We start from the raw sequence: 25,107 nt of genomic DNA, 5'->3' as shown, positions 1-25,107 counted from the left end.
GAGAAATTAATTGATTTTTTCCATTATATCTTTAGCATCCAGCAATTATACCTTTGCATTTTTTAGTTCATTCAAGTATCTTCAGGAGATATGTTACTACACTTGCATGTACCTTAATTCATTTCAACATTTACAAAATAACACTGACAGAACGACAGCAAACGCCCATAAATATTAATGAGTATCTTAACAAACATGACACTCAAGTAGTTGTCTCAGGATTTTTAAGTTACATTTTAATTCCATGTACTCCAAAATCTTCATGTAAAAGAGACCTGTGTTATTGGAAGCTTCAGACAGTTATACCAGCTACGACTGTGGTGCCTTATATGTTAATATAATTTTGTGTATCCATTTTGCATAATATGCCACTCGGACAAAAATACCAGGACGATTTGGAATGGCACAGCCACGACCAGGAACAATGACACCAAGAACCATTCTCATTTTATGTTGTTCACAAACAAGTGGGCCACCATAATCTCCCTAGGAAGAAGACACGCAATAATAACAACAAAGTATTATTTTAGAAATAAAAATTAATGAATCATTAACATTTCATATATCAATTTATATCTCAAATATATATATATGTAAAAAAGAGAATAACTTCAACTAAAATATGAAGACATTCAATTGATGTACTAAACCATTGGTTGTCTTTCTATTAGACAACTCAAGACTGAGATAAGTACAAAGGTTCAAAGGTGTTCTATCATGTGTAGTAATCATTTAAGAATGATTTGTCTTTTCTAAAATAGTCACTCATGTTTTAAAGTGGTTTTTGCTTTTGTTCCATGCAGACTAACTAATACATAACGACTGATAGCTTTTTAAGAAAGTAAATTTTATATTCATTCTGGTTTTCTTCTGGTGTTCTGAGTATGTTCAATATAGAAAAAACGGAAAATATAGACAAATACAGTATCAAAAAAACCTCACCTGTAATCATACAGTTTAAATGATTAAGCCACATTAACTTTTATCTAATTTCTTCCCTTCCCTCAACCCTGCCACCAAAATGATTTTAACAAGTTAAACAAAAACTTGTAGGTAGTAAAATAATTCTATTTACTGTTTAGAAATTGCTTTTCTGGGCCTAAAGGAGGAATGTTCCTGAACTTACTGTTAGTATTAGTAGGTAACAGAGTTATATTTATATTCTTCTTAGTCTTTGTGGAAAGCTGTATGGTAACTCTTGTATAATCATATCTTCATAAGTGATAGATGAAAGATGAGTAGATTGATAAAAGGATTTGCATGTATTTTTTTTTAAATATAGACCTTATGTTTATACACATTGTTATATGTCATCATTAAAATGTGCTGCATCACTTTTTTGTGCCATGTAGCCTCCTGGGATTGCAGTGACTGACTTTTGGCATCTTTGTATCTAGAAGAATGCTTGGGACTATCTTCATTTTCTCCCAACAGTGATGAGATAAACTAAACTACTGCAAAATTTAATTCTGTAATCCGAGTGGAAACATTCTATGATAGATAAAATCAAGGTGGGGGTGACATAGAAGATAAAATACTAAGGAAAATAGTTTATTCAAAGAGACTTGATGCAGATGTCCAGAAGGGACTTGTGGACACAGCAGGGGAAAGAGAGGATGGGACAAACTGAAAGAGCAGAGTTGACATACACACACTACATGTGTAAGAGAGATAGCTAGTGGGAAGCCGCTGTCGAGCACAGGGAACTTAGCTTGGTGCTCTGTGATTACCTAGAGGAGTGGGATGGGGAGGGGTGGGTGGGGATATATGTATACTTATAGCTGATTCATGCTGTTGTACAGTAGAAACCACAACATTGTAAGGCAATTATCCTTCAATTAAAAATAAATGAATAAATAACACACAAAAAAGTGCAATGAAGTGAAAGTCTTCTGAATGCCAAAATTCATCATAAACAGTGTTCAAATAAAGCCACAGATTGAAAGAACATTTGAAACTCCTACAAATCAATTTGAAAAAGACAAATGACTTAACAGATAAATTTGAAAATGAATGAAAAAGTAATTAGAAAGTATGATGAAAACAGGAACAGATGCTTAAATGTGTGAGCAATAAAATCTGATTAAACAAAAATGAGATAAATTTTGAACTGGCTTCCCTGGAGCTCAGACAGTAAGGAATCTGCCTGCAATGCAGGAGTTCTGGATTTGATCCCTGGATCAGGAAGATGCCCTGGAGAGGAAATGGCTACCCACTCCAGTATTCTTGCCTGGAGAATTCCATAGACAGAGGGCTACAGTCCATGGGGTCATAAAGAGTCGGACTAATACTTTCACTTCTTCATTTGTACCAAAATATTGAAAACTGACGATACTGAGTCTTAGCAATGGGAAAAGGGGATTTCTTTTTCATATAGTGTTTCCAGAAGAATAATTGATATAAACTTTTGAGGGCAATTTGACAGAATGTGTAAATTATCTAAATTTGCTTTAATGTTGTCATTCCATGTTAAGAATCTATCCTAAAAAACTTATGATTCAGACACACGCAAAAAGATTTCTCTATAGGAATATCAGTTATGCTGTGTGCTTAGTCTCTTAGTCGTGTCCAACTCTTTGCAACCCCAAGGAGTGTAGCCCACCAGGCTCCTCTGTCCATGGGGATTCTCCAGGCAAGAATACTGGAGTGGGTTGCCATGCCCTCCTCCAGGGGATCTTCCCAATGCAAGGATCGAACCCAGGTCTCCTTAAACACAGGTAGATTCTTTACCATCTGAGCCAAGAGGGATAGCTCTGCTAATAGTAGCAAACGATTAGAAACTAAGTATCCAATAAAGAGTAGGGATTAATTTTTTAATTAAAAATAAAAGGGGATATATACACATACATATAACTGGTTGACACTGCTGTACAGCAGAAATTAACACAACATTATAAAGCAACTATATTCCAGTGATTTTTTTTAAAAAGACTTAATTAAACTCTGCCACATGAATTTATCTGGTTTTTAAATTAATGTACCAGTGTTCACTGATACAAATTGTTCAAGTTAATTACATTTTTAGAGACTTTCACTATATGTGATGCTATTGCTATCCTACAAATGTTTAAGAGATATCTTTTTCAAGCGTTTAGATTTCAGTGGTTTGGTGATTAAATTATCATTTCAAATAACAGTGATGTAAAAAAATTAAGCATTTTTAAGAAGTGGCTGAATCAATTTGAAGTAAATAGATAAAAAATAGCAAATATGTGATAATATGATAAATTTTTCAGTGCTAAAGTTAGGAATCTAAGAGTAAATAGATGATAAACCAGATTACAGGCTATCCAGAAGAGCAGTTGTCAAAGTAATATTGGCAGTAGGACTTGAATAAGTGTAAACTTCCTAACTATCTCAAAGACCTGATTTAGCTCAACATTTTTGTATTTATAGAGCTCTTTGGGGAATAAATAAACAAATAGATAAAAAATATTCCTGGTAAATTTTCATTTGTTATAATAGGCTTAGTGATGTTAGATTTACTGGAACAAAAAACACCAAATTCCAAAGTGTTTATAAACACATAATCAGTTTCTAATCATATTATTTTCAAGCAATTTAAACTTTTTTTTAACTTAAAAATGTTTTATTTAATTTTCAAAGATGAAATCTCAAAATAATATATACATAACATATGTACTTCAATATAAATTTATGCTCCATAAATAGGGCATTTTCCTAAAACTCAAAAGATATTTCACTATTACTGAACTTATTCCATATTTTACTACACATAGTATTTTATAATTCCAGAGTTCTCAGGGTTGGAGAACTTGTCTCTTGAATTGAAAATACATCTAAAATAGCAGTTTAACAGCTTGTTTATGTTAAATAGGGATAGGAACACTGCCAAGTAGAAAGAACAGTTGCCTAAGAAATGAAAATGTCCAAACTCCTAAAGTCACAAACTTTGACCTTCTGGTTTTTTAAAATAGAAGCGTACACGGACACACACACGCACACACACACACACACACACACACACACACACACACACTGGCTTAACCAAAAACACATTTAAAGGTTTAAAACCAAGCATGGATCTCTGACTAAAATTAATAGAGTTAAGTTAGAATTTGGGAAGATCAGATAAATTTAGAAAAACATTTTTAAAAATGCAAGCTATGGTATCAAACTGCACGTTGGACACTTCTAATTTGAACAGCTTTCTCTTAGAGTTTTGGCTGTATTAATTTCTTGCTATTTGAGAGATGAATGGCATCTTAGTTTGCTGCTAATGAAACATGGATTGTTCACAGTTTAGCTAAAAGAGATATACAAGAATAATAAAGGTTCTATTTTCCAATTCCTCTCTCTTACGATAGGCAGATGTACAATGATTCTTATTTGAGAAAAATGGAAAAAAATTATAAACAGGAAAAAATATGCTATCTACCACATGTTACTTATTTTTAAATCCCCCTTTTTTACCTCACATGGTCCTGATACAATATTTTCAGCTCCAGCACATATTTCAGACTCATTCAGAGTCACCTTCCCTTGATGATATTGGCTGCATTTCTCATTCCCCATTATATAGAGATGTGCTACTCGTAGTAGGCCATCTGAGTTGATCACTGGAATGGTGCAAAATATGTATGGTTAATGAGCATAGGGTAAAGTGAAAAAATAAACAATTAAAAATATTTTTGCGAAATAAATATGATATTGCTTTATCTTTTTTAAAATAGCTTACATCCAGTGTAGCCCCAGCCATAAACACTGCAAGTGGTTTTTTCAGGAATTGTGCACCCATAATTAGGTAAATCAATTGTACTAACAAAATCATCCAAAATAGCAGGCCTGAAAAAAGAAAATATGATGGTAAGTACCTTTGATTGGATTCAGCACAAAATAAACATATTAAAATGTAGTGTGAAAGTTTAAATACTTCATTTAGAAAGAATAAACAATTTTGCTTCAAGTAGGTAGTAGAGAAATGAATATTTATTTGAAAATATTTAAGAGTAAACGGTCATTGCTATTTTTAAATCATTATTTTACCTGTTAAAAGTTACCATACAATTGCTCACTAAGCTTGGTTTTAGACCAGGATAACCATATTGTTGGCCCAGTTTCATTTATTCACATATGAACAATTTGAAAATGCCACTCTCTTTGCCTCTGTATGCATATACACACATATATGACATGTGACATATGCTTTATGATATATTTACATGAGAGAGAAAGAATAACCACAGAGTTGAAGAAAAGGTTTCAACCATTCAAGTGTATGTTAAAAATATGAAACTATCTAAAGGAACTAACCTAGCAAGCTTCAGTAATACCAGATCTGATCCTTCAGGCCCATATACCAGTTGGGTAACATTTAGAACCTGTTTGCGTTTCTCGTCTCCTCTCCCATGGACATCATGAATTCCAAGCCAAGCTTCATAATCTTTCAAGTCTTTGTTTCTAAGTAAAAAATTAAAATATAACTTTAAATTATGCAATATTATTTATATGTATTGTTATATTACCTTACAGGGGCAGATAAATAACCTAAATTTAAAGTTTAAAGTATAATAAAGAGCAACATATTTTTTTATTGGAAGATTCTGAATACTACAGGAACATATAAGCAAGAAGAGCCTTTAAATTGCTGAAATTCTAAATGGCTATTTTTTCAACTTGCTTATTCTTGCTAGAGAGTAGATCATTTATGAAAAATTCTCAGGTAAAGCATATTACAAGAATTATAATTTATTGCAAGTTTTCCTTTTTATCTCAAAGGTATATATGTTTGGCTTATGAGTCGGACATGACTGAGTGACTGAACTGAACTGAACTGAACTGAAGATTTATAGTAACAAAATCAGTATAATCTTGATGAGAATCAAGAAGTAAGCTAACAAATGCTATCTCCTTATCTTTTCCTTAGGCTAATTTACTTTGAAAATCATTCTCAGTATTATTCTGAGGCTGGCTCTACATAAGAAAGAAGTGAGGACTGAAAGAAGTTTGTTGCTAATTCAGAAAAAGAATTTCTATCTAGAAATATAGAGTTCAAGAAGGAGGTTAGGGTAAAAATTATTAACATAATTCTAGCAAAATTTTCTCCCAAATGAGAGTAGTGCTAATCGTGGAAAGAGGTAGATAGAAGTAGTACTCATAAATAAGTATTAATTAAGTCAGTTTCATAAGCTAAATCTAAAATAAAAATAAATTAATTTGTTCACCCTATGCTGGTGAATGTCTATTAAATGAATATACATTCTAGGGGGAATCTAGGGGGAAGCCATACATATTTTTAAATGCTTAAAACAAATATTGGTTTCACTTTACCGAGAAGGGAAACACTGTCTTGCAGTAAGAATCCAACTTTCCTTTATCAATGATCCTCCGCAGATATGTTTATTTCTAAAAGAAAGAGGGAAGAAAAACAAGTAACATCTGTACAAAAAGAGTGCTTGCCAATTAATGCAAAACCTATGGCTCCATTTGTTAAGCATAAACACATTGAGAGGAAACTGTAGATATTAACCCAAATAGAATAAAATGAGTATTTTTTATCAGAAGGATGATACTTGATGATGTAGCATTAGAACTGGTTTTTCATAATGTGATTATAATTTTATATAATCAACTTTAGTGATCCATTACCAAACACATGTTCACATGTGTGTAGTCTATCCTTATAAGAGAAAGTGTGTGCTATAAATATAGGCTATTTAGACCTAATTTAAATTCAGTGTTTGATTATGAAAATGACAAATTGGAGTTTTTATTTAAATTCTGAAAACCATCTTGTGGTAACCATATATAATATTTATGCACTATTTGCTTCTTTCATTACCATTATTTAGTTCTGATATGTTAACTTAGGATATAACTGAGTAAATTTGTTTGTCCAGATTAATATCAACAATATAACATTTTACTTATCAAATTAAAACAGTTTTTAAAGATATATCATCTAGGAAATTATAATATATTTGTAAAGAATAATAAATACTAGAATATTTATTTGATGATATCCAAAATCTGTAAATGTGTTCTTTTTTGGCAAACACATGGGAAAAAGTACAACTACTCACAATTTACATTTCCAAAGAGTACAGATGTTCAGTGCTTCAGAGAGTAATAGAATAATATTCCCAGACTAAGACATTTATTTACGGCCTATACCACACAGGAGGATAAGAATATATAGAGAGTTTTAGTTTCTATTCCTCTGTATGAGTTTTGGAAGAATAGATAAACAGCTGTTGTTACTAAGAACTTAGATTTAAAAGGAAAAGAGTACTTTTTAAAAAAAGTTTATACTACACTAATCTGGTGAAAAACAGTTTCACCTACTTCTCCAAAGATGGCGACTTCAAAAGGAAGTCTCCTATGAGTAAGAATAAATTCAAAAGTATTTGCCTTTTCTTCTGGAGTAATGAGATTTGCAGAGATCCTCTAATTAGCTCAAAGATGTCGATTATTGGGAATTTTTCTACAGTAAAGAAAATACCACCCTCAAATTTTACAGCCTTCATTATGTCTTCACATTGCATGATTAACTTTAATATTCTGGTGAGTTTCATAATTCTATTTTAGTTACTACCCTACAATTATCAGCATAAAGCTTTATAAAAATTGATGAGTTACTCCTTGAAAGAAAGACACACTAAGGGAACTCTAGGTCATTTTCTACTTGGTGTCTAAAGAATATAACCCTCATGCTTATTAAGAACTGACTTATTCACTGAAAGAAAAATAGCCAGTTTCAAGTTGTCTCTATTCTACTTTAATGTCACTGTGATTTACTTATAGTAAAAATGAATTTTATTCCTAAATTCTAGGAGGCTAGAGTTAAAGAAACAGGAAAGGTTTAGAAAAAAAAAAAAGGAGATATTCCAGTTTGCATTTAAAGAATAAAAATTTTGTAGGCATAAAATATGGAGGAAGAAAGCACCCACAAACAGCACAAAGGCCAGAGGGAGAAACATGGAGCGTCTTGAAAACAAGGGAAAATGCGGCTAGAATTCGGGTGCACTTTGGGATATGTTGCATGATGACATTCCAATAGAGATAGATATAGAAAGAATAAATTTTAACATTCTGATTACCATACGGTATATTATGTGTAGTATATAGAAAGTTCTAAGATCAGGTTTTAAAGCTAGCTCCTATTTTCAGTATTTACTTCTTAAATAACCTTAATTTTGTATAATAATATATTTTGAAAACCTATTTTACATAGAACATGGCATTGATTTTTACACTAAGCAATAGACATGTCTTATCATATCAAATATTATAATCTCAAGACTGTTCAACTATCAGTATAATTTATATTTTTCTTAATGAAAGAATATTCCAGTATTTTAAATTATTGCCATTTTTAATTAGAATGACAATGAAAAAGTCAGAAATTAAAATCAAATATAAATGTTTTACTATGATTGTGCATAAACATGTTAGAAAATAATCTCATAATATCCCTAATTGGGAAATTAACATGAGTATTACAACTACCATGGTTATATCAAGGTATAAGTAGGTTTCCTGTATAGTTGTCTTTTGCTTAACAAGAACTAAAATGTCACATCAGGGACAATGCCAACACATATGGGACTTTTGTAAACATTTAAAACAGCACTATCTCTGGAGGCACAAACTGCAAAATCCAGGGATGTTTGGCAAGCAGAATGTGATTAGTCCTTCTTGTGTCCCCCTCATATGGGTGCCTTGTGCAGGGCACAACCTCATGGCTGCATATGGCCATACTGCTTGGAATATAACTATTTGCAAATAATCCAAATATGTATGATTTGTGTCTATTAATAATTACCTGTATTTCAAACTAACCATCCATCCTACATTTGTTCGTGTTGGAATTCCATTTACAACTCGCAATTGTTTTGTTTTGGCGCAAGATATTACAGGATCTAAAAAGAGGACCAAACAACATTTTGACAAACCATTTTGAAACAACCTGTGCCTCTCAGCTCTCTTAAGCGTTGACGGTAACTACACAAATGTAACCACTGTAATTGTGTCAGAAGAACATTTTGGAAAAAATCAAAGGTAAATAGTGTGACTACAGTGCCAAATTGGACCCAAAATGTTTGCTCGCCTCATCTAAGTAGATAACAAAGAAAAAGTAATCAACTCAAGGTCAGCAGAACTGACATCATAGTGACAATGACTTTGCTCTCTATGTACAAGTTCTTCAGGTCTAACAGCAATTGTATTTTCCTTACCAACCTCAACACAACAGAATGATGCTATTTACAGTGCCTTTTTTCCTAAATATCAATGGAAAGCCTCAGTGGGGGAAAAAATACATATATTTGATTTATTACTTCTGAATTTGTATAGTAAGAATGTAGAACTGTTTTGCAACGTGTTAACCAAAGTGATCTTAATTGAAATTTTATCCAAATGACATACGTATGTTTAAGTCATTATATCCAAATGATATAACACAGACTCTTTGAAGTAAACTTTTTCCTGACCCTCGCCAGTGTTCTTTGCTTTATCCTATCCACTCTTGTCCATGGTCTAAAATAGATTTCCATTTGCTTCTTCAGCCTGGGACATAGCAGGTGGTCTCTCAAACCAAAACATTTGAGTAACTTCCTTCAGCCCAAGAAGTGTGTGATACAAGCAAGCTCCTAAATGCAGTTTAGATTTTCCTAAACTGAGGATTAACTAAACCTTTCACATTGTGTCATCTTTTGCCTCACAGAAAATGCAAAGAGCTTTAAAGATAGAGCAGGATAAAGACAGTGCATAACTTTCCAACCTGCTGGTTTCATTCTCTCTAACTTCAGCATCCTGATTTAATTTAAAGGATGGTGAAGGTCCACTGCATATGTTCTGTCCCAAGTTAAAAGCACTATACATACTTTTTCAAAGTTTAATAGGACATTTTCTAACAGAGCAATGAATTTTGATATTTAGCATGCAGTTGTCTTTGTAATACCTTTATACATTCACACAGGAAAAAGTGTTCAAATAAAACATTTTATTTTTATGATGGAAGTTTATATAATGATATTTTTAGGAAGTAAATAATGACATCATCTATGACACATAGGTACTAAGATATAATCACTTCTTTTGAAGGATTACTTACGGTCTAAATTGACTATTGTAGGTGTGGTATCCCCCTCACCTGTAAAAGCAAATATATACATGTATATATAATTCATGCCTACATATTTCTGTTATATAAAAATAAAATGTACTATTCAATAGTACATCATTTTGTATTGAAACCCAAATATCCATGAATTGATAATTTAAGACAATTATTTACATGTATTCAAAAAATAATGTAATAGTACCTTTTTGAATAATTCTGTATCACTTTTACTAGACAAAGTTGAAAGTATGGTAGTGGGTGATGTGAGGAAAGCCCTGTTTTATGATTTTTGAAGACTCTCAGGAATGTGGTTTGATGATGTTGGCAGTTTGAATTACACTGCTGGCACCGAGGAGCTGTCTCATTCTCCCAACATGCCAAACATTGTACACAATGAACATTTCACTGCTTATTATTGTTCCTTTGGGCCATTCATATAAACTATATAGCTTTACTGTAATTTTGGCTCATTTACATTTTTGCTGAAAATTACTTTTATCTTTTATATGATTAAGGATAACTGAATCTTCCTCTATGTTTCAGAAAACATTTTTTTAATAATTTGATAATATAGAAATCAACCTCACTCATGGAAAAAGGAATAACAAAATATAATTATGTTTTGTCAGAATATTTCGGAGATTGGTTTTTCTCAGTTGTAAAGGGAAAAGTATAAAAAAAAGAGTACTGGAAACTGCAAATACATTATGGCTAACACTTCATACTGAATTCTTTTTTATAACCTCTCTACTGAGTGGGGTTTAACTGCTGCAAAGAGATTGGCTTGGAAGATTCTAGAATTTAAAAATACTTAAGTAGTAATGAATGAGGCCCGAGACATTTCCTGGATTTTCATGTGTGTTTAGAATTGATGACATAGAGTTTAGTCAGGCATTGTTTAGACCCAGCTGGTTGTTAGTCCCTAGAAGTGCCCTGAGCTCAAATAAACCAGCAACAAAACAAAAATGGCATATAGATTCCTTTGTAATAGATGCAAACTTGATTTTCATTTATGGGGAATTTTGAGAAAATTAACACATGCTAAACCGTTTTTGTTTATGCTCATTTTCCAGATCTAGATATTTTAAGTGAATGAGCATAAAGGTGAACTATAAATTTCATCATTTCCTTTTCCTTTTCGTTTATCCCGAGGGAGAGTTTTGTCTGAGAGTCAGCTGAAGTAATTGTTTTAGTTCATAGTATAAATGTGGTCATTAAAACATCAAGGATATTGGTTTTTCTACCTAATTTCTAAGAATTCCAAACTGAAAAGCTATTTATTTCTTATATTGTTGTGGTGAGAAAAGACTAGACTATTCATTGTATTCTTTCTTTAAATAAATGTTTAATAAGATAACATTTGGGATAGAGCCTAAAGGGCACTTTAAAAAACAAAACATAAAACTATAGTTCTTAAAACAAAAGTTTAATCTCCGAAATTAAAAACTTTCGAGGCACTGTGATTGACTGCATATTCATTGTATTGTTAATTGCATATCAAGTTTCCTATTTCTAGTAGAGATATATATGTCTATGTGTTGATCTATGGCCTCAGCAATGGCACCCCACTCCAGTACTCTTGCCTGGAAAATCCCATGGATGGAGGAGCCTGGTGGGCTGCAGTCCATGGGGTTGCCGAGAGTTGGACACAACTGAGTGACTTCACTTTCACTTTTCACTCTCATGCATTGGAGAAGGAAATGGCAACCTACTCCAGTGTTCTTGCCTGGAGAATCCCAGGGATGGCGGAGCCTGGTGGGCTGCCGTCTATGGGGTCGCACAGAGTCGGACACGACTGAAGCGACTTAGCAGCAGCAGCAGCAGCAGCAGTGAAAGCATAAAGAAAACTTTCTTTTAATAGATCCTTTAAGTTTCAACTCAAATTCAAAACTTTATGAACAACGCATATTTTCCAGGCTGACATTTGTATTCCCATTTCATTATATATTTTAATATTAATATGTATGTGTTTAAATGACTGTATTTGTTATTAGGTATGTAGCTGTCTCTTCTCTACATTGAAAATGATTTGAGTACAGGAGACACTGTTTGTATTTTCTATACCTAGAATGCTATATAGGGCTTTGCAAACAGTAGCAGCTCAATTTAAAACTATTAATAAATGAATAAGTAAATGCAAACTGAAGTGGAAGGAATTTACCCAAGGCACTTCAAGTGTTAGAACTACAATTTTCACCTAGGAAGTCAGAGTTGCAACTCTAAACCACTATATTCTCTTAATACTTAGATACTTAAATATATATCTAATTAATACTTAGATACTATATAAGTAGATATATCTCTAATACTAAGATATAGTGTGTGTTCATGTATAGACAAATATAAACATTTCTACAGTTTTACTTTTGCCTCTTGATAATCTTAAAATATATAACATATCTTTGTAAATATTTTCTAAAGGAATACAAAAAAAAGAAATACAAACCTTTGCATGTTTTGTAATGCAAATGTTCTGTGTGAAAATGATATATACAATCTCTGAAGTTAAATAGATAAGAACTCAAATCTTCTGAAGATAAAATATTTTTAGTCTTTCACTAGTGATAAATGTAAATAAATCTTGGTTATAAATATAGGTAGAACAATGACAGCAAAATATTTGCTGAAATTAATGTTCAGAATGCATTGAAATAAATGTTATCTGAAATAGCATTTAATCAAATGCTAGTAACGCCCCCAAGTCTTTCAATACCACATTACTAATTTTTAGTTTAAAAATGTTAGTTGAACATATGTTTTAAAATTTTTTAAATTAGGACTTCCCTGGTAGCTCAGTAGTAAAGAACCTGTCTGCCAGTGCAGGAAACACAGGTTCAGTCCCTGATCTGGGGAGATCCCATGTGGCAAGGAGCAACTAGGCCTGTGTGCCATAACTAATGCGCTTGTGCTCTAGAGCCTGTGTGTGTGTTAGTTGCTGAGTCGTGTCTGACTCTTTGTGACCCCTTGGGGTGTAACCATGCAGTGTAGCCAGGGGCCTCCATCCATGGGATTTTCCAGACAAGAATACTGGAGTGGGTTGCCATTTCCTTCTTCAGGGGATCTTCCTGACCCAGGGATTGAACCAGGGTCTCCTTCATTGCAGGCAGAAAATCTTTACCATCTGGGCTAATAGGAAAACCCCAAAAGTGAAAGTCGCTCAGTCCTGTCCGACTCTTTGTGACCCAGGCCAGAATACCGGAGTGCCTTTTCCCTTCTGCAGCAGATCTTTCCCACCCAGGAATTGAACTGGGGCCTCCTGCATTGCAGGCAGATGCTTTACCAACTGAGCTATTAGGAAAGCCCCAAGAAGACTGGAAAGGGTAGCCCGTCCCTTCTCGAGTGGATCTTCCCGACCCAGGAATTGAACCGGGGTGTCTCCTGCATTGCAGGCCGAGTCTTTACCAACTGAGCTATGAGGGAAGCCCTCCTGAATCAATATATATTGCTAATATCAAGTTTATTGATGGTGGAGCAAGGCAGTCTTTCTAGCCCAGTCAGAACCATGGCCATGTATTGCTTCTGGATTCCAAATAGGAATCTCTTGAGGGAGGAAAAATCTCTTTTAAAAGGTCAGCAAAATGTCTCTTTGTCTAGAGGAGAGATGAAATTGTGTGTATATGCATTGCTGTCTGGAGTACATCCTTATTCTGGGATCAACTCTAGCCCTCTTGTATTACTTCCACCTCTGATTGAATTATCATTTTAGGGCATGCAGTATATTTAAAATAATTCATCTGAAAAAGATCACAAAATGTACTTACAACGAGAAATAGGGCAATAATCCCAAGGAATGAGAGGATTCCCTGTGTAACACCAGGGACCATGGGCATCGTCATCAGGATTCCGACAGTAATTCTTATTCAGCTTAGTAGCATCTGGTTCCCAGAAGATATGCCTGCATAAACAGCAAACTGGGAACATCACAAGAAGCACACATCTTGTCCAAGGGAAACAAAACAAGAAGATACAACCCTAGCACATAATTTTCATTACAGGTACAACATAAACTACCTGCTGTGAATTTTTCTTTTTATTTTTTGAGACTTTCTTATTGTTCTTGCAGTTTGGAAGCATGTTCTTTAACTGAGGAATAAGGCTGAATAATTAGCATAGATAAAATGATTAAAAAATTATTACATTGTTTCTATTAAATAATTATACTGGGAAGGTAACAATGCACCATGCAAGAAAGAAACAGATGATAAAGATCTAAGTTATAAAATGTATAAAAATATAAGCTATTGCAAAAATATTTATTTTTTCATGTTTCAGAAACATGCAAACAAGCTTCACTAGCAACACTGCTATGACAACATACAGGAAGATACACTGAAAACACAGTGTGCTAATACACTTATTAAATTTGAAAATTTCACTTGTCATTTAAGATATAGTTTTTGAAAGATAACTGAGTAATAGTTCAGGCTATCCCATGTTACATCTTAACTAAATTTAGTACAAAAGAAAAGCAAAAAAATGCTGTATATTATTTTATTAGATCATGCCCACTCATATGTGTTCCGTGCTTAGTCTCTCAGTCATGCCAGACTCTTTGTGACTCCATAGACTGCAGCCCACCAGGCTCCTCTGTCCATGGGGAGTCTCCAGGCAAAAATACTGAAGTGGGTTGCCATTCCCTCCTCCAGGGGATCTTCCCAACCTAGGGATTCAACCCAGGTCTCCCGCATTGCAGGCGGATTCTTTACCATTAGAGCCACCAGGGAAGCCTGCCCACTCATATCACATCAACATTAAGTACCATCATGCTTGAATTTAATTAATGTGTCATTTTTAAAATTTGGGAAGAACTTCAACATAGAGACTTGGACTGCCTTTCCAAACTCAGGTTCACTTTTTGGACCAATAAAACAAGAAAGACCTGCATGTAACAGATTCTACTATGTAGACTTGCATACTTACTTAGGCCAACCTGATGAGACAGGCTCTAAGATTATGCAACTTTGTATTTGAGGAAATTGAAATCCACAGAGAACAATTAATTTGTCTAGGGTCACATATTTTTTCAGCTGTAGATCAGGTGTTTGAACATGTAGCATTTTCCAGAGTATTCGTTCAAAATCATCACATCGCATTACCTCTTCACGCAGTCACAGATTTGTTCTTAAACCAAAATGGTACCATGCAACTTACTCATTCATCAATAGCCTACAAGTTCTTTCCAAATGACTTTTAACTATTCCCAAAGGCAAATCAAAACACAGTGAATTTAAAATTATAATCATTGTAGTACCTGAATAAATATGTCATAAATTTCCAGTGATATGTTGGTAAACATTTAGCAACTGGCACTTTGAACTGTGTATGGAAGGAGTCTTTATTTGCTATCCTTGCAGATTTCTGTAGCATAACTACTTTCACCATAAAACTGTCAAGCATCTAATGCTGGAATTACTGAAGGCAGAGTTGGTTACAGTTATTTCTCACAAGCATGTGAAATGCCGGGCTGAATGGAGCACAAGCTGGAATCAAGATTGCTGGGAGAAATATCAATCACCTCAGATATGCAGATGACACCACCATTATGGCAGAAAGTGAAGAGGAACTAAAGAGCCTCTTGATGAAAGTGAAAGAGAAGAGTAAAAAAGCTGGCTTAAAACTCACATGCAAAAAACTAAGATCATGGCAACCAGTCCCATCAGTTCATGGCAAATAGAAGGGGAGACAATGGAAACAGTGACAGACTTCATTTTCTTGGGCTCCAAAATAACTGCAGATGGTGACTGCAGCCATGAAATTAAAAGATGCTTGCTTGCTCCTTGGGAGAAAAGCCATGACAAACCTAGATAGCATATTCAAAAGCAGAGACATCAGTTTTCTAACAAAGGTCCATCTAGTCAAAGCTGTGGTTTTTCCAGTGGTCATGTGTGGATGTGAGATTTGGATGATAAAAAAGCTGAGCACCGAAGAATTGATGCTTTTGAACTGTGGTGTTGGAGAAGACTCTTGAGAGTCCCTTGGACTGCAAGGAGATCAAACTAGACAATCCTAAAGGAAATCAGTCCTGAATATTCATTGGAACGACTGATGCTGAAGCTGAAACTCCAATACTTTAGCCACCTGATATGAAGAACTGACTCACTGGTAAAGACTCTGATGCTGGGAAAGACTGAAGGCAGGAGGAGAAGGGGACAACAGAGGATGAAATGGTTGGATGGCATCACTGACTTGATGGACATGAGTCTGAGCATGCTTCAGGAGTTGGTGATAGACAGGGAAGCCTAGCATGCTGCAGTCCATGTGGTCGCAAAGAGTCGGACACAACTGAGTGAATAACAACAACAATGGACTTTTTTAAATATGGCATTGGCGTTGCTGTTTTCAGCCATTCCATACTAGAGAGCAAGATCCATGATGGCAGAATTCTACTTAATTTTGAATTCCTAGAACTGCAGTTTCCAATAGAGTAACTACTAGCCAAATGTGGCAACAAAGTAGTACGTGACCTGCAAACTGAAAGGTGCTGTAATTATAAATACACACCAAATTTTGAAGCTTTAATATAAAATGTTAAATATCTCATTAGTAATTTTATATTGAATACATATATGAAATGAAAAGCTTTAGAAACGCTGGATAATATAAACCTATTATTTAAAATCAGATTGATTACATCCTTTGCAGCCAAAGATGGAGAAGCTCTATACAGTCAGTAAAAACAAGACTGGGAGCTGACTGTGGCTCAGATCCTGAACTCCTTATTGCAAAATTCAGACTTGAATTGAAGAGTAGGGAAAATCACTAGGCCATTCGGATATGACAAGTCCAATTCCTTATGATTGATTATACAGTGGAAGTGACAAATAAAAAGATTGGATCTATGGATAGAGGTTTGTAACAGGAGGTGGTGACCAGATCCATCCTCAAGAAAAAGATGCAACAAAACAAAACAGTTGTCTGAGGAGACCTTAACAAATAGCTGAGAGAAGAAGAGAAATGGAAGGCAAAGGAGAAAAGGAAAGATATACCCATCTGAATGCGGAGTTCCAAAGAATAGCAAGGAGAGACAAGAAACCCTTCTTAAGTGAACAATGCAAATAAACAGAGAAAAAACAATAGAATAGGAAAGACTAGAAATATCTTTGAGAAAATTAAAGATACCAAGGGAATATTTCATGCAAAATGGACACAATAAAGGACAGAAATGGTATGGACCTAATAGAAGCAGAAGATATTAAGAAGAGGTGGCAAGAATACACAGAAGAACTGTACAAAAAAGGTCTTAGTCACCTGGATAACCACAATGGTATGATCACTCACCTAGAGCCAGAATGTGAAGTCAAGTGGATCACAGGAAGCATAAGTACAAACAAAGCTAGTGGAGGTGATGGAATTCTAGCTGAGCTATTTCAAATCCTAAAAGATGATGCTGTGAAAGTGCTTCACTCAACGTGCCAGCAAATTTGGAAAACTCAGCAGTGGCCACAAGTCTGGAAAGTTCAGTTTTCATTCCAATCTTTAAGAAGGTCAATGCCAAAGAATGTTGAAACTCTCCCACAACTGCTCCCATTTCACATGATAGTAAGATAATGCTCAAAATTCTTCAAACTAGGCTGCTGTAATAAGTGAATCGAGAACTTCCAGATGTAGGAGCTGGGTTTAGAAAAGACAGAGGAACCAGAAATCAAATTGCCAACATATGCTGTATCATAGAAAAAGCAAAGGAGGTCCAGAAAAACATCTACTTCTGCATCATTGACTGCACTAAAACCTTTGACTGTGTGGATCACAACAAGCTGTGGAAAATTTTTAAAGACATGGAATACCAGACCACCTTACTTGCCTCCAGAGAAAACTTGTATGCAGGTCAGAAAGCAACAGTTAGAACCAGGCATGGAACAACAGACTGGTTCAAAATGGGAAAGGAGGACATCAAGGCAGTATATTGTCACCCTGCTTACTTAACTCACACCCAGAGTACCTCATGCAGAATGCCAGGCTGCATGAAGCACAAGCTGGGATCAGGATTGCCAGAAGAAATATCAATAACCTCAGGTATACAGATGACGCCACCCTAATGGCAGAAAATGAACAGGAGCTAAAGAGCCTCTTATTGAAGGTGAAAGAGGAGAGTGAAATCACTGGCTTAAAACCCAACATACAAAAAACTAAGATCATGGCATCTGGTCTCATCAGTTCATGTCAAATAGAGGGGGAAACAATGGAAACAGTGACAGGCTACTATAAAACTTAAAAGTGCAAGTGCGGCTTACATATTTGAATTGCATATTTATGTTAGAGAACACTGCTTTAGAACTATCACTGCTCGTGACAGTAAATCAATCAAAACTGTATAATCCACTAGTGAGTAAATTTTGAAACAGAATAAGAACTTTAAAGTGGAACCAGGAGCAAAATAACTCACCTTCTCTAGATCCTTCAATTCTTATACACACACATAGAACTATCTTCGGTATATAATTATGATGGTCAAATGTGATAACAACTCATATAAAGCAACCATGTTGTAGATACTTTATTAAATGACACTACCTTTTTTCCTCTTAATCCTTTTGCACATATTCTGGGATATTTAATAAAAATCTCTCCTATGTGATAAATATGTCTCATATTTCTTTTATTATTTCAAACACACTAGTGATTTGCTGGGGAAAGATAAGTGGAAGGTAACTGCTTTTTTGTGAATATGTTCAATGTCAAAATCTCATTGTCTGAAATATATGGGTTTTCAATTCCATATCTATTCCATCAATTATAGAAAAACAGTGTGTCAAAATAAAGGTATACAAGGAAACATATCTCAATAGGTTTTTAGTAAAGTGGAATTTTAAGGTATCTAAGTTCATGAAGATGATAACATCAATTTTATAAACTACTATTAATAAATAATTATGAGAATATAATCATGTAATGTACTATATGAAACACTAGATTGGACATTTATTCATGTCTTATCAAGTTGTATAATTGTTTTCTCAATATGAACATATCCTGCTTAAAGGTGAAGCCAAAACATATGTCTACTTTTTGTTAATGTCCCCAAGGCACCTTTTATAGACCAGAACACACAGTAAATGCTCAATAAATATTTGCTGGTTTGAATTGTTCGCCACATAGGGAGAAAATGTTATATTGAGTTACACTGAATAATCAATCTAATGTTTCTATTAGGTTACTAAGGTATATAAATGAATAGAAAGAAATACCAATGTATCTCCATACATCTATCTGCTGCTATCACCACATACTGTATATTTAAAGAAACAAATTTACATACCGGTGTAAGTCTTCCATGTTCTTATCCCACATCGAACATGTTAGTCCAGATCGTGTTTTGGATAAACTGCCCATATAATTTTTGCCATTCCCACGATAACAATCTAAACATAAAATATATGAAAACTAATGAATACTAGGGAGTATAGAAAAAAATACATTTTTACAAACATATGAATTCATGAAAGTCAACATAAAAATGAAAGCAACACACTGAAATACGTGCAAAGCAAAGGGACTTAACTATCTCTAATAAAATATTTTTTTAGCCAGATTCCTTCTTCATTAAAATGAAAGTTTGTACATCAAATTACAAATTTAAAAAAAAAATCCAGAGAAAAATTAAATAAGTGCCTCTTAGGAACATCAAAGAAAGAAAAACTTGGTCCTGTTTATTTGCTCAGTCGTGACCAACTTTTTGCAACCCCATGAACTGCAGCATACTGGGGTTCCCTGTCCTTCACTATCTCCCAGAGTTTGCTCAAACTCATGTCCATTGAGTCAGTGATGCCATCCAACCATCTCATCCTCTGTTGCCCCAGTCTCCTCCTGCTCTTAATCTTTTCCAGCATCAGGGTCTTTTCCAATGAGTAGGTTCTTTGCGTCATGTGGCCAAAGTGTTGGGAGTTTCAGCTTCTCTATCAGTCCATCCAATGAATATTCAGGGTTGATTTCCTTTAGAATTGACTGGTTTGATGTCCTTGCAGTCTGAAGGACTCTCAAGAGTCTTATCCAACACCACAGTTCAAAAGCATCAATTCTTGGCCACTTAGCCTTCTTTCTCACATCCATACATGACTGCTGGAATAACCATAACTTTGACTAGAGGGACCTTTGTCAGCAAAGTGATGTCTCTGCTTCTTAATATGCTGTCTAGGTTTGTCATAGCTTTTCTTCCAAGGAGCAAGCAAGCATCTTTTAATTTCATGGTTGCAGTCACCATCTGCAGTGATTTTGGAGCCCAAGAAAATAAAATCTGTCACTGTTTCCACTTTCTTTGCATCTATTTGCCATGAAGTGATGGGACCAGATGCTATGATCTTAGTTTTTTGCATGTGAGTTTTAAGCCAGCTTTTTCACTCTCCTCTTTCAACCACATCAAGAGGCTCGTTAGTTCCTCTTCCCTTTCTGCCATTAGAGTGGTATGATCTGTATATCTGAGGTTGTTGATATTTCTCCTGACAATCTTGATTCCAACTTGTAAGTCATCCAGCCTAGCATTCCACATGTTATACTCTACACATAAGTCAAATAAGCAGGGTGACAACATATAGCCTTGATGTACTCCTTTCCCAATTTCAAACCAGTCCATTGTTCTATCTCCAGTTCTAACTGTTGCTTCTTGACCTGCTTACAGGTTTCTCTGGAGGCAGGAAATGTGGTTTGGTATTCCCATCTCTTTAAGGATTTTCCGTGTTTGTTGTGATCCACATGGTCAAAGGCTCTAGTACAGTCAATGAAGCAGATTTTTTTTTTGAATTCTATTATTCTCTCTGAGATCCAACAGATATTTGCAATCTGATCTCTAGTTCCTCTGACTTTTCTACGCCCAGCTCCTACATCTGGAATTTCTTGGTTCACATACTGCTGAAGTCTAGCGTAAAGGACTTTGAGCATTACCTTTCTAGCATGTGAAATGAGTGCGATTGTACAGTAGTTTGAACATTCTTTTGCATTGCCTTTCTTTAGTATATATTTTCCAATGGAAAAATTTCACTCCACAGAAGAGTCACAAGAGATAAAATGACTACTCATGTACCAGTCACATTTGTTGAATTGTGATTTTTGTCTTACATGAGGTTGACATTCTGGGTCATCCAAGCCAGCTGTCTCACAAACACTCTTTAATTTAACTTTGTCTGATTATCCTCATGAATGAAATCAAGTTAAATACAGAAATATTATATAAGGTGATATTTTGTTGCATTTATAGCATTATTTCATGTGACACATGATGTCAGTTTTTTCCATTATTGGTGATGAATTTGATAACCCGGTTATAAAAAGGAAAAACTCTTCTTCATGTAAAACAAAAACAAGCAAATAAAAAGTTTTGAGAACTTTGAGACTGTCAACATCCTATTCCCAAACAAATTTTTTTAAAATGGCTTAGGAATACTTTGATTAATACTGCATGAATCAGTTATTACTATGTTGGTTTTAAAATATTATCTTTCTTTCTTATATTTGTTTCTTTCTTGGTGTTCTTCTCTAACACAGAGTTTTACTTTTTCCGCCAACTCCCTTCATTTAAGTATTACTAAATACTTCTAGTAGTAGTACTAGCAACGGTATTGGCAGAACTACTAGTAGAAGTAGTAATGTAAAGAGGGACTCATGGATTCTCTTTTTATTCAACATGATGTATAATCTATTCCTGTTGTTCATTTTAATGCTCAAGTTGTTACAAATTTAGCCAATGGAAGCCATGTTAAAATGATTCCTGTGCCTTATATCATGCCCCATGTGATTTTTTCACTTCTTTTCAACTGAGCAATTTGCATTCTGTTAAACATTGATAGGAGTGACCATATTCTTAACTTTACAATTAAGAAAAAGAAGTTAAGTTCTTTCTAATATATATGTAGCAATTTCTACATTGGAAAAAAAGCACTACATATTCTTAAATAATCTTGCATATTTTAAAAGTAACTAAAAGTCCTGATTTTTATGTGAATAAATATTATAAAAGACTATAAAATGTTACCTAGAAATGTACATCAACATTAAGATTATTTTCTTTTAAATTTGGTAAGCCAAAGAATATTATCATTGGTTTTAAATATGCTATGTGATTAGAATAAATAATAGGTGTTCTGTGCTTAGTGGTTCAGTCATGTCCGACTTTTTGTGACCCCATGGACTGTAGCCCCCTAGGAGCCTCTGTCCATGTGGATTCTCCAGGCAAGAATACTGGAGTGGGTTGTCATGCCCTCCTCCAGGGGCCCCTTCCAACCCAGGGATCCAACCCAGGTCTCCCACATTGCAGGCAGATTATTTACTATCTGAGGCACCAGGGAAGCCCAAGAATACTGAAGTGGGTACCCATCTTTTCTCCAGGGGATCTTCCTGACCCAGGAATTGAACCAGAGTCTCCTGCATGACAGGCAAAATCTTTACTAGCTAGGCTATCAGGGAAACCCTAAAATAATAGGTAGAAAGCTTAATAAAAATTTTAAATAAATTGTCCAGGAATTAATTTAGTAAAGTATGTATTTATATTTACTAAAGTAAATATAATTTGTGAGTGAGTGAAGTCACTCAGTCGTGTCCGACTCTTTGCGACCCCATGGACTGTAGCCTACCAGGCTCCTCCGTCCTTGGGATTCTCCAGGCAAGAGTACTGGAGTGGGTTGCCATTTCCTTCTCCAAGGGATCTTCCTGACCCAGGGATCGAACCCGTGTCTCCCGCATTCCAGAAATATATTTTAGTAAAGTATATTAATTTAGTAAACTATATAAATTAATTTACTAAAGTATATGTATATATATATATACTTTAGTAAAGTATATATAAAATATACAGTAAGTATATTCAATAGCTGTGTTTGGTATTCATGATTTAAACTTAAATATACAAATTCAAATGAGATAGGATTTGATACAAATAATATAGCAATTATTACAATACACAATAAAATTGTTTTCAGAAAGCATAATTTTGTAAAATCTAATTCTTGTATATATGCAGAGTGTATCAGTTAAAATACTTTCCTCTGACAATTCTATTTTTTCCTTTATTATGAAATCTTAAACCTTTGGCTGTTAAATAGTAAATTATTTAAGTAAGCTCTCACTGAAGAAAACAATAGTGCAATGCAGTATATGGTAGTGCTCTTTAATACATTTTTCATTCTACACCTATCTTTTCTGTATTAGAGAAAGAGGATGAGCTATAAGCTAGGTTTGTTTTTTTTTTCTTAGTAAACTATATTCTAGAATAGCTTTTAATTTCCAAAAAAACGTGTAAGTTTGTACAAAGTTCTAATACACCATATAGTTTCCCCTACTATCTTATATTGGTATGATGGATTTAACACCACTATTCAACATTACTACTAACTGAAGACTATTTTGTTCCAATTTATTCCTAGTTTTTACCTAGAGTACTTTTTGTGTTCTAGGATGATACCACATTACATTTAACTGTCTTGCTTTTTAGGCTCTTCTAGATGTAACAGTTTTTTCAGACTTTCTTTTTTGATGATCCTAACAGTTTTAATGAGAACTGGCATGTTATAAAATGTCCATCAGTTGGGTTTGTCTGATATTTTCTTCATGATTAGATCTAGGTTATAAGTTTTTGAGAGGGAGACGTGAATTTTTGAGCACTTGCTAGCTTGCTGGCAAAAGATACTCCAGCCTTACTTTGTGCTTTTCTTGCCCTAGGCATGGATTCTTCAATTTCACCAGACAGTCATTGTTAATGATGAAAAGTAAGAGGACAAGAAACAGGTGTGCTCATTGCTATTTGGTACCATCTTTTTAGTCCCTTTCATTTGATAGAGCCAAGCTCTGTGTGTGTGTGTTCATGAATAAATGATCACTTCTAACTCCAGTCTAGTACAAGAATTTTTCCTCTTCTCTATTTTAATGGTGTATTTCCTTTCTCCCGTAGTAAGAACACTGACTGTAGGTACATGAATGTGTTTTTTCTCTTTCTCAGTTCTCCAGTGCACACAAAATAATGTCAAATCTGCTACATCCTAACAACAAATTTATACTTTAAAGTTCAAAACACATTTATAGTTATCTACTTTTAAATGTATTTCAATGAGGCTATATATTAAAAAAATGTGTTTAAAAATAATTCTGAAATTTATTTTCCAAATTCTGTAGTAATGGTATCTCTTTGATATACAGATAGGCATACTTCTGTGCTTTCCCCCGCATCTTTCTTGAGATTACTTTCTGAACATTTAAAACACTATTAAAACATTAGTATTGGTATATGAGAGTATGTATTCAGACTGTTCTCATTTTCCCTCTTGCTTCTGTGTCATATTTGTACTCACTACTACCCACCATTAGATAACCAGTTTCATTAGTTTCTTGTTTATGGTGCTTATGTTTCTTTGTTTTTACCCTCCTGGCCAAAGATACATACCAAACATACATACATATATACATATGTAATATGAATATATAAATTATATGTATATGTTCTATATATGTAATATTATATCCCATTTTTTTTATTACTAGGAATAAATACCTTTTATTAATAGAATACCAAATATATATTTTAGTGACTTTTTTCATTACTAATATACTTGAAAATCACTTCATATTAATTCAAAAAAACTTTATCATTCTTTTTGCAAATCCACAGTGTTCCATTGTGTGATTTTGCCAGAGTAGATTTGTGTTGTTTTGCTAACATAGAAAATGCTGAAATCAAAAACTCGTGCATATGAGTTTCCATATTATTGGAGCTATATATTCAGATAGTGTATTGTTAGGTGAAAAGATGGATGCATATGTAATTTAATTATTGTAATATTCCATTCCATAAGGATTTTACCATTTTTCATTCCCAGGAACAAAGTATGAGAGTTCATATTCGCATACAGTTTTGCCAAAAGATAGTGTTGACTAGATTTTGAATTTTTGTGAATTTATATGTGAAAAATAGAAGTCCCATATTATGAAAAATCTCTACTTATATTTTAATTTTTTCTTGTTACATGTGACTTTAAGCATATTTTTCATGTTCTCTAAAGAAGTCTTTATGTTCATATGTTTTGTCCATTATTTAATTTTTTGGT

At 34.0% G+C, this 25,107-nt stretch overlaps 1 protein-coding gene across 1 annotated transcript in view; it reads right to left on the bottom strand.

Moving 5' to 3' along the window:
- Positions 1 to 309: 309 nt before the first annotated feature.
- HGF (hepatocyte growth factor) overlaps positions 310 to 25,107 on the bottom strand; it is an 82,882-nt gene continuing 58,084 nt past the window's right edge. Inside the window, exons 10-18 of the mRNA XM_052638840.1 lie at positions 19,341 to 19,443; positions 13,846 to 13,979; positions 10,076 to 10,114; positions 8,786 to 8,882; positions 6,292 to 6,366; positions 5,275 to 5,421; positions 4,700 to 4,806; positions 4,435 to 4,580; positions 310 to 486 (exon numbers count right to left, since the gene is read on the bottom strand). Coding sequence (XP_052494800.1) covers positions 310 to 486; positions 4,435 to 4,580; positions 4,700 to 4,806; positions 5,275 to 5,421; positions 6,292 to 6,366; positions 8,786 to 8,882; positions 10,076 to 10,114; positions 13,846 to 13,979; positions 19,341 to 19,443 — 1,025 coding nt within the window. The remainder of the gene's footprint in view (positions 487 to 4,434; positions 4,581 to 4,699; positions 4,807 to 5,274; positions 5,422 to 6,291; positions 6,367 to 8,785; positions 8,883 to 10,075; positions 10,115 to 13,845; positions 13,980 to 19,340; positions 19,444 to 25,107) is intronic.

This window comes from Budorcas taxicolor, chromosome 4, assembly GCF_023091745.1.
Source record: "Budorcas taxicolor isolate Tak-1 chromosome 4, Takin1.1, whole genome shotgun sequence".
NCBI classification, from domain to species: Eukaryota; Metazoa; Chordata; class Mammalia; order Artiodactyla; family Bovidae; genus Budorcas; species Budorcas taxicolor.
Note: the sequence above shows the minus strand (reverse complement) of the source record. Positions and strands in the feature narration are given on the sequence as shown.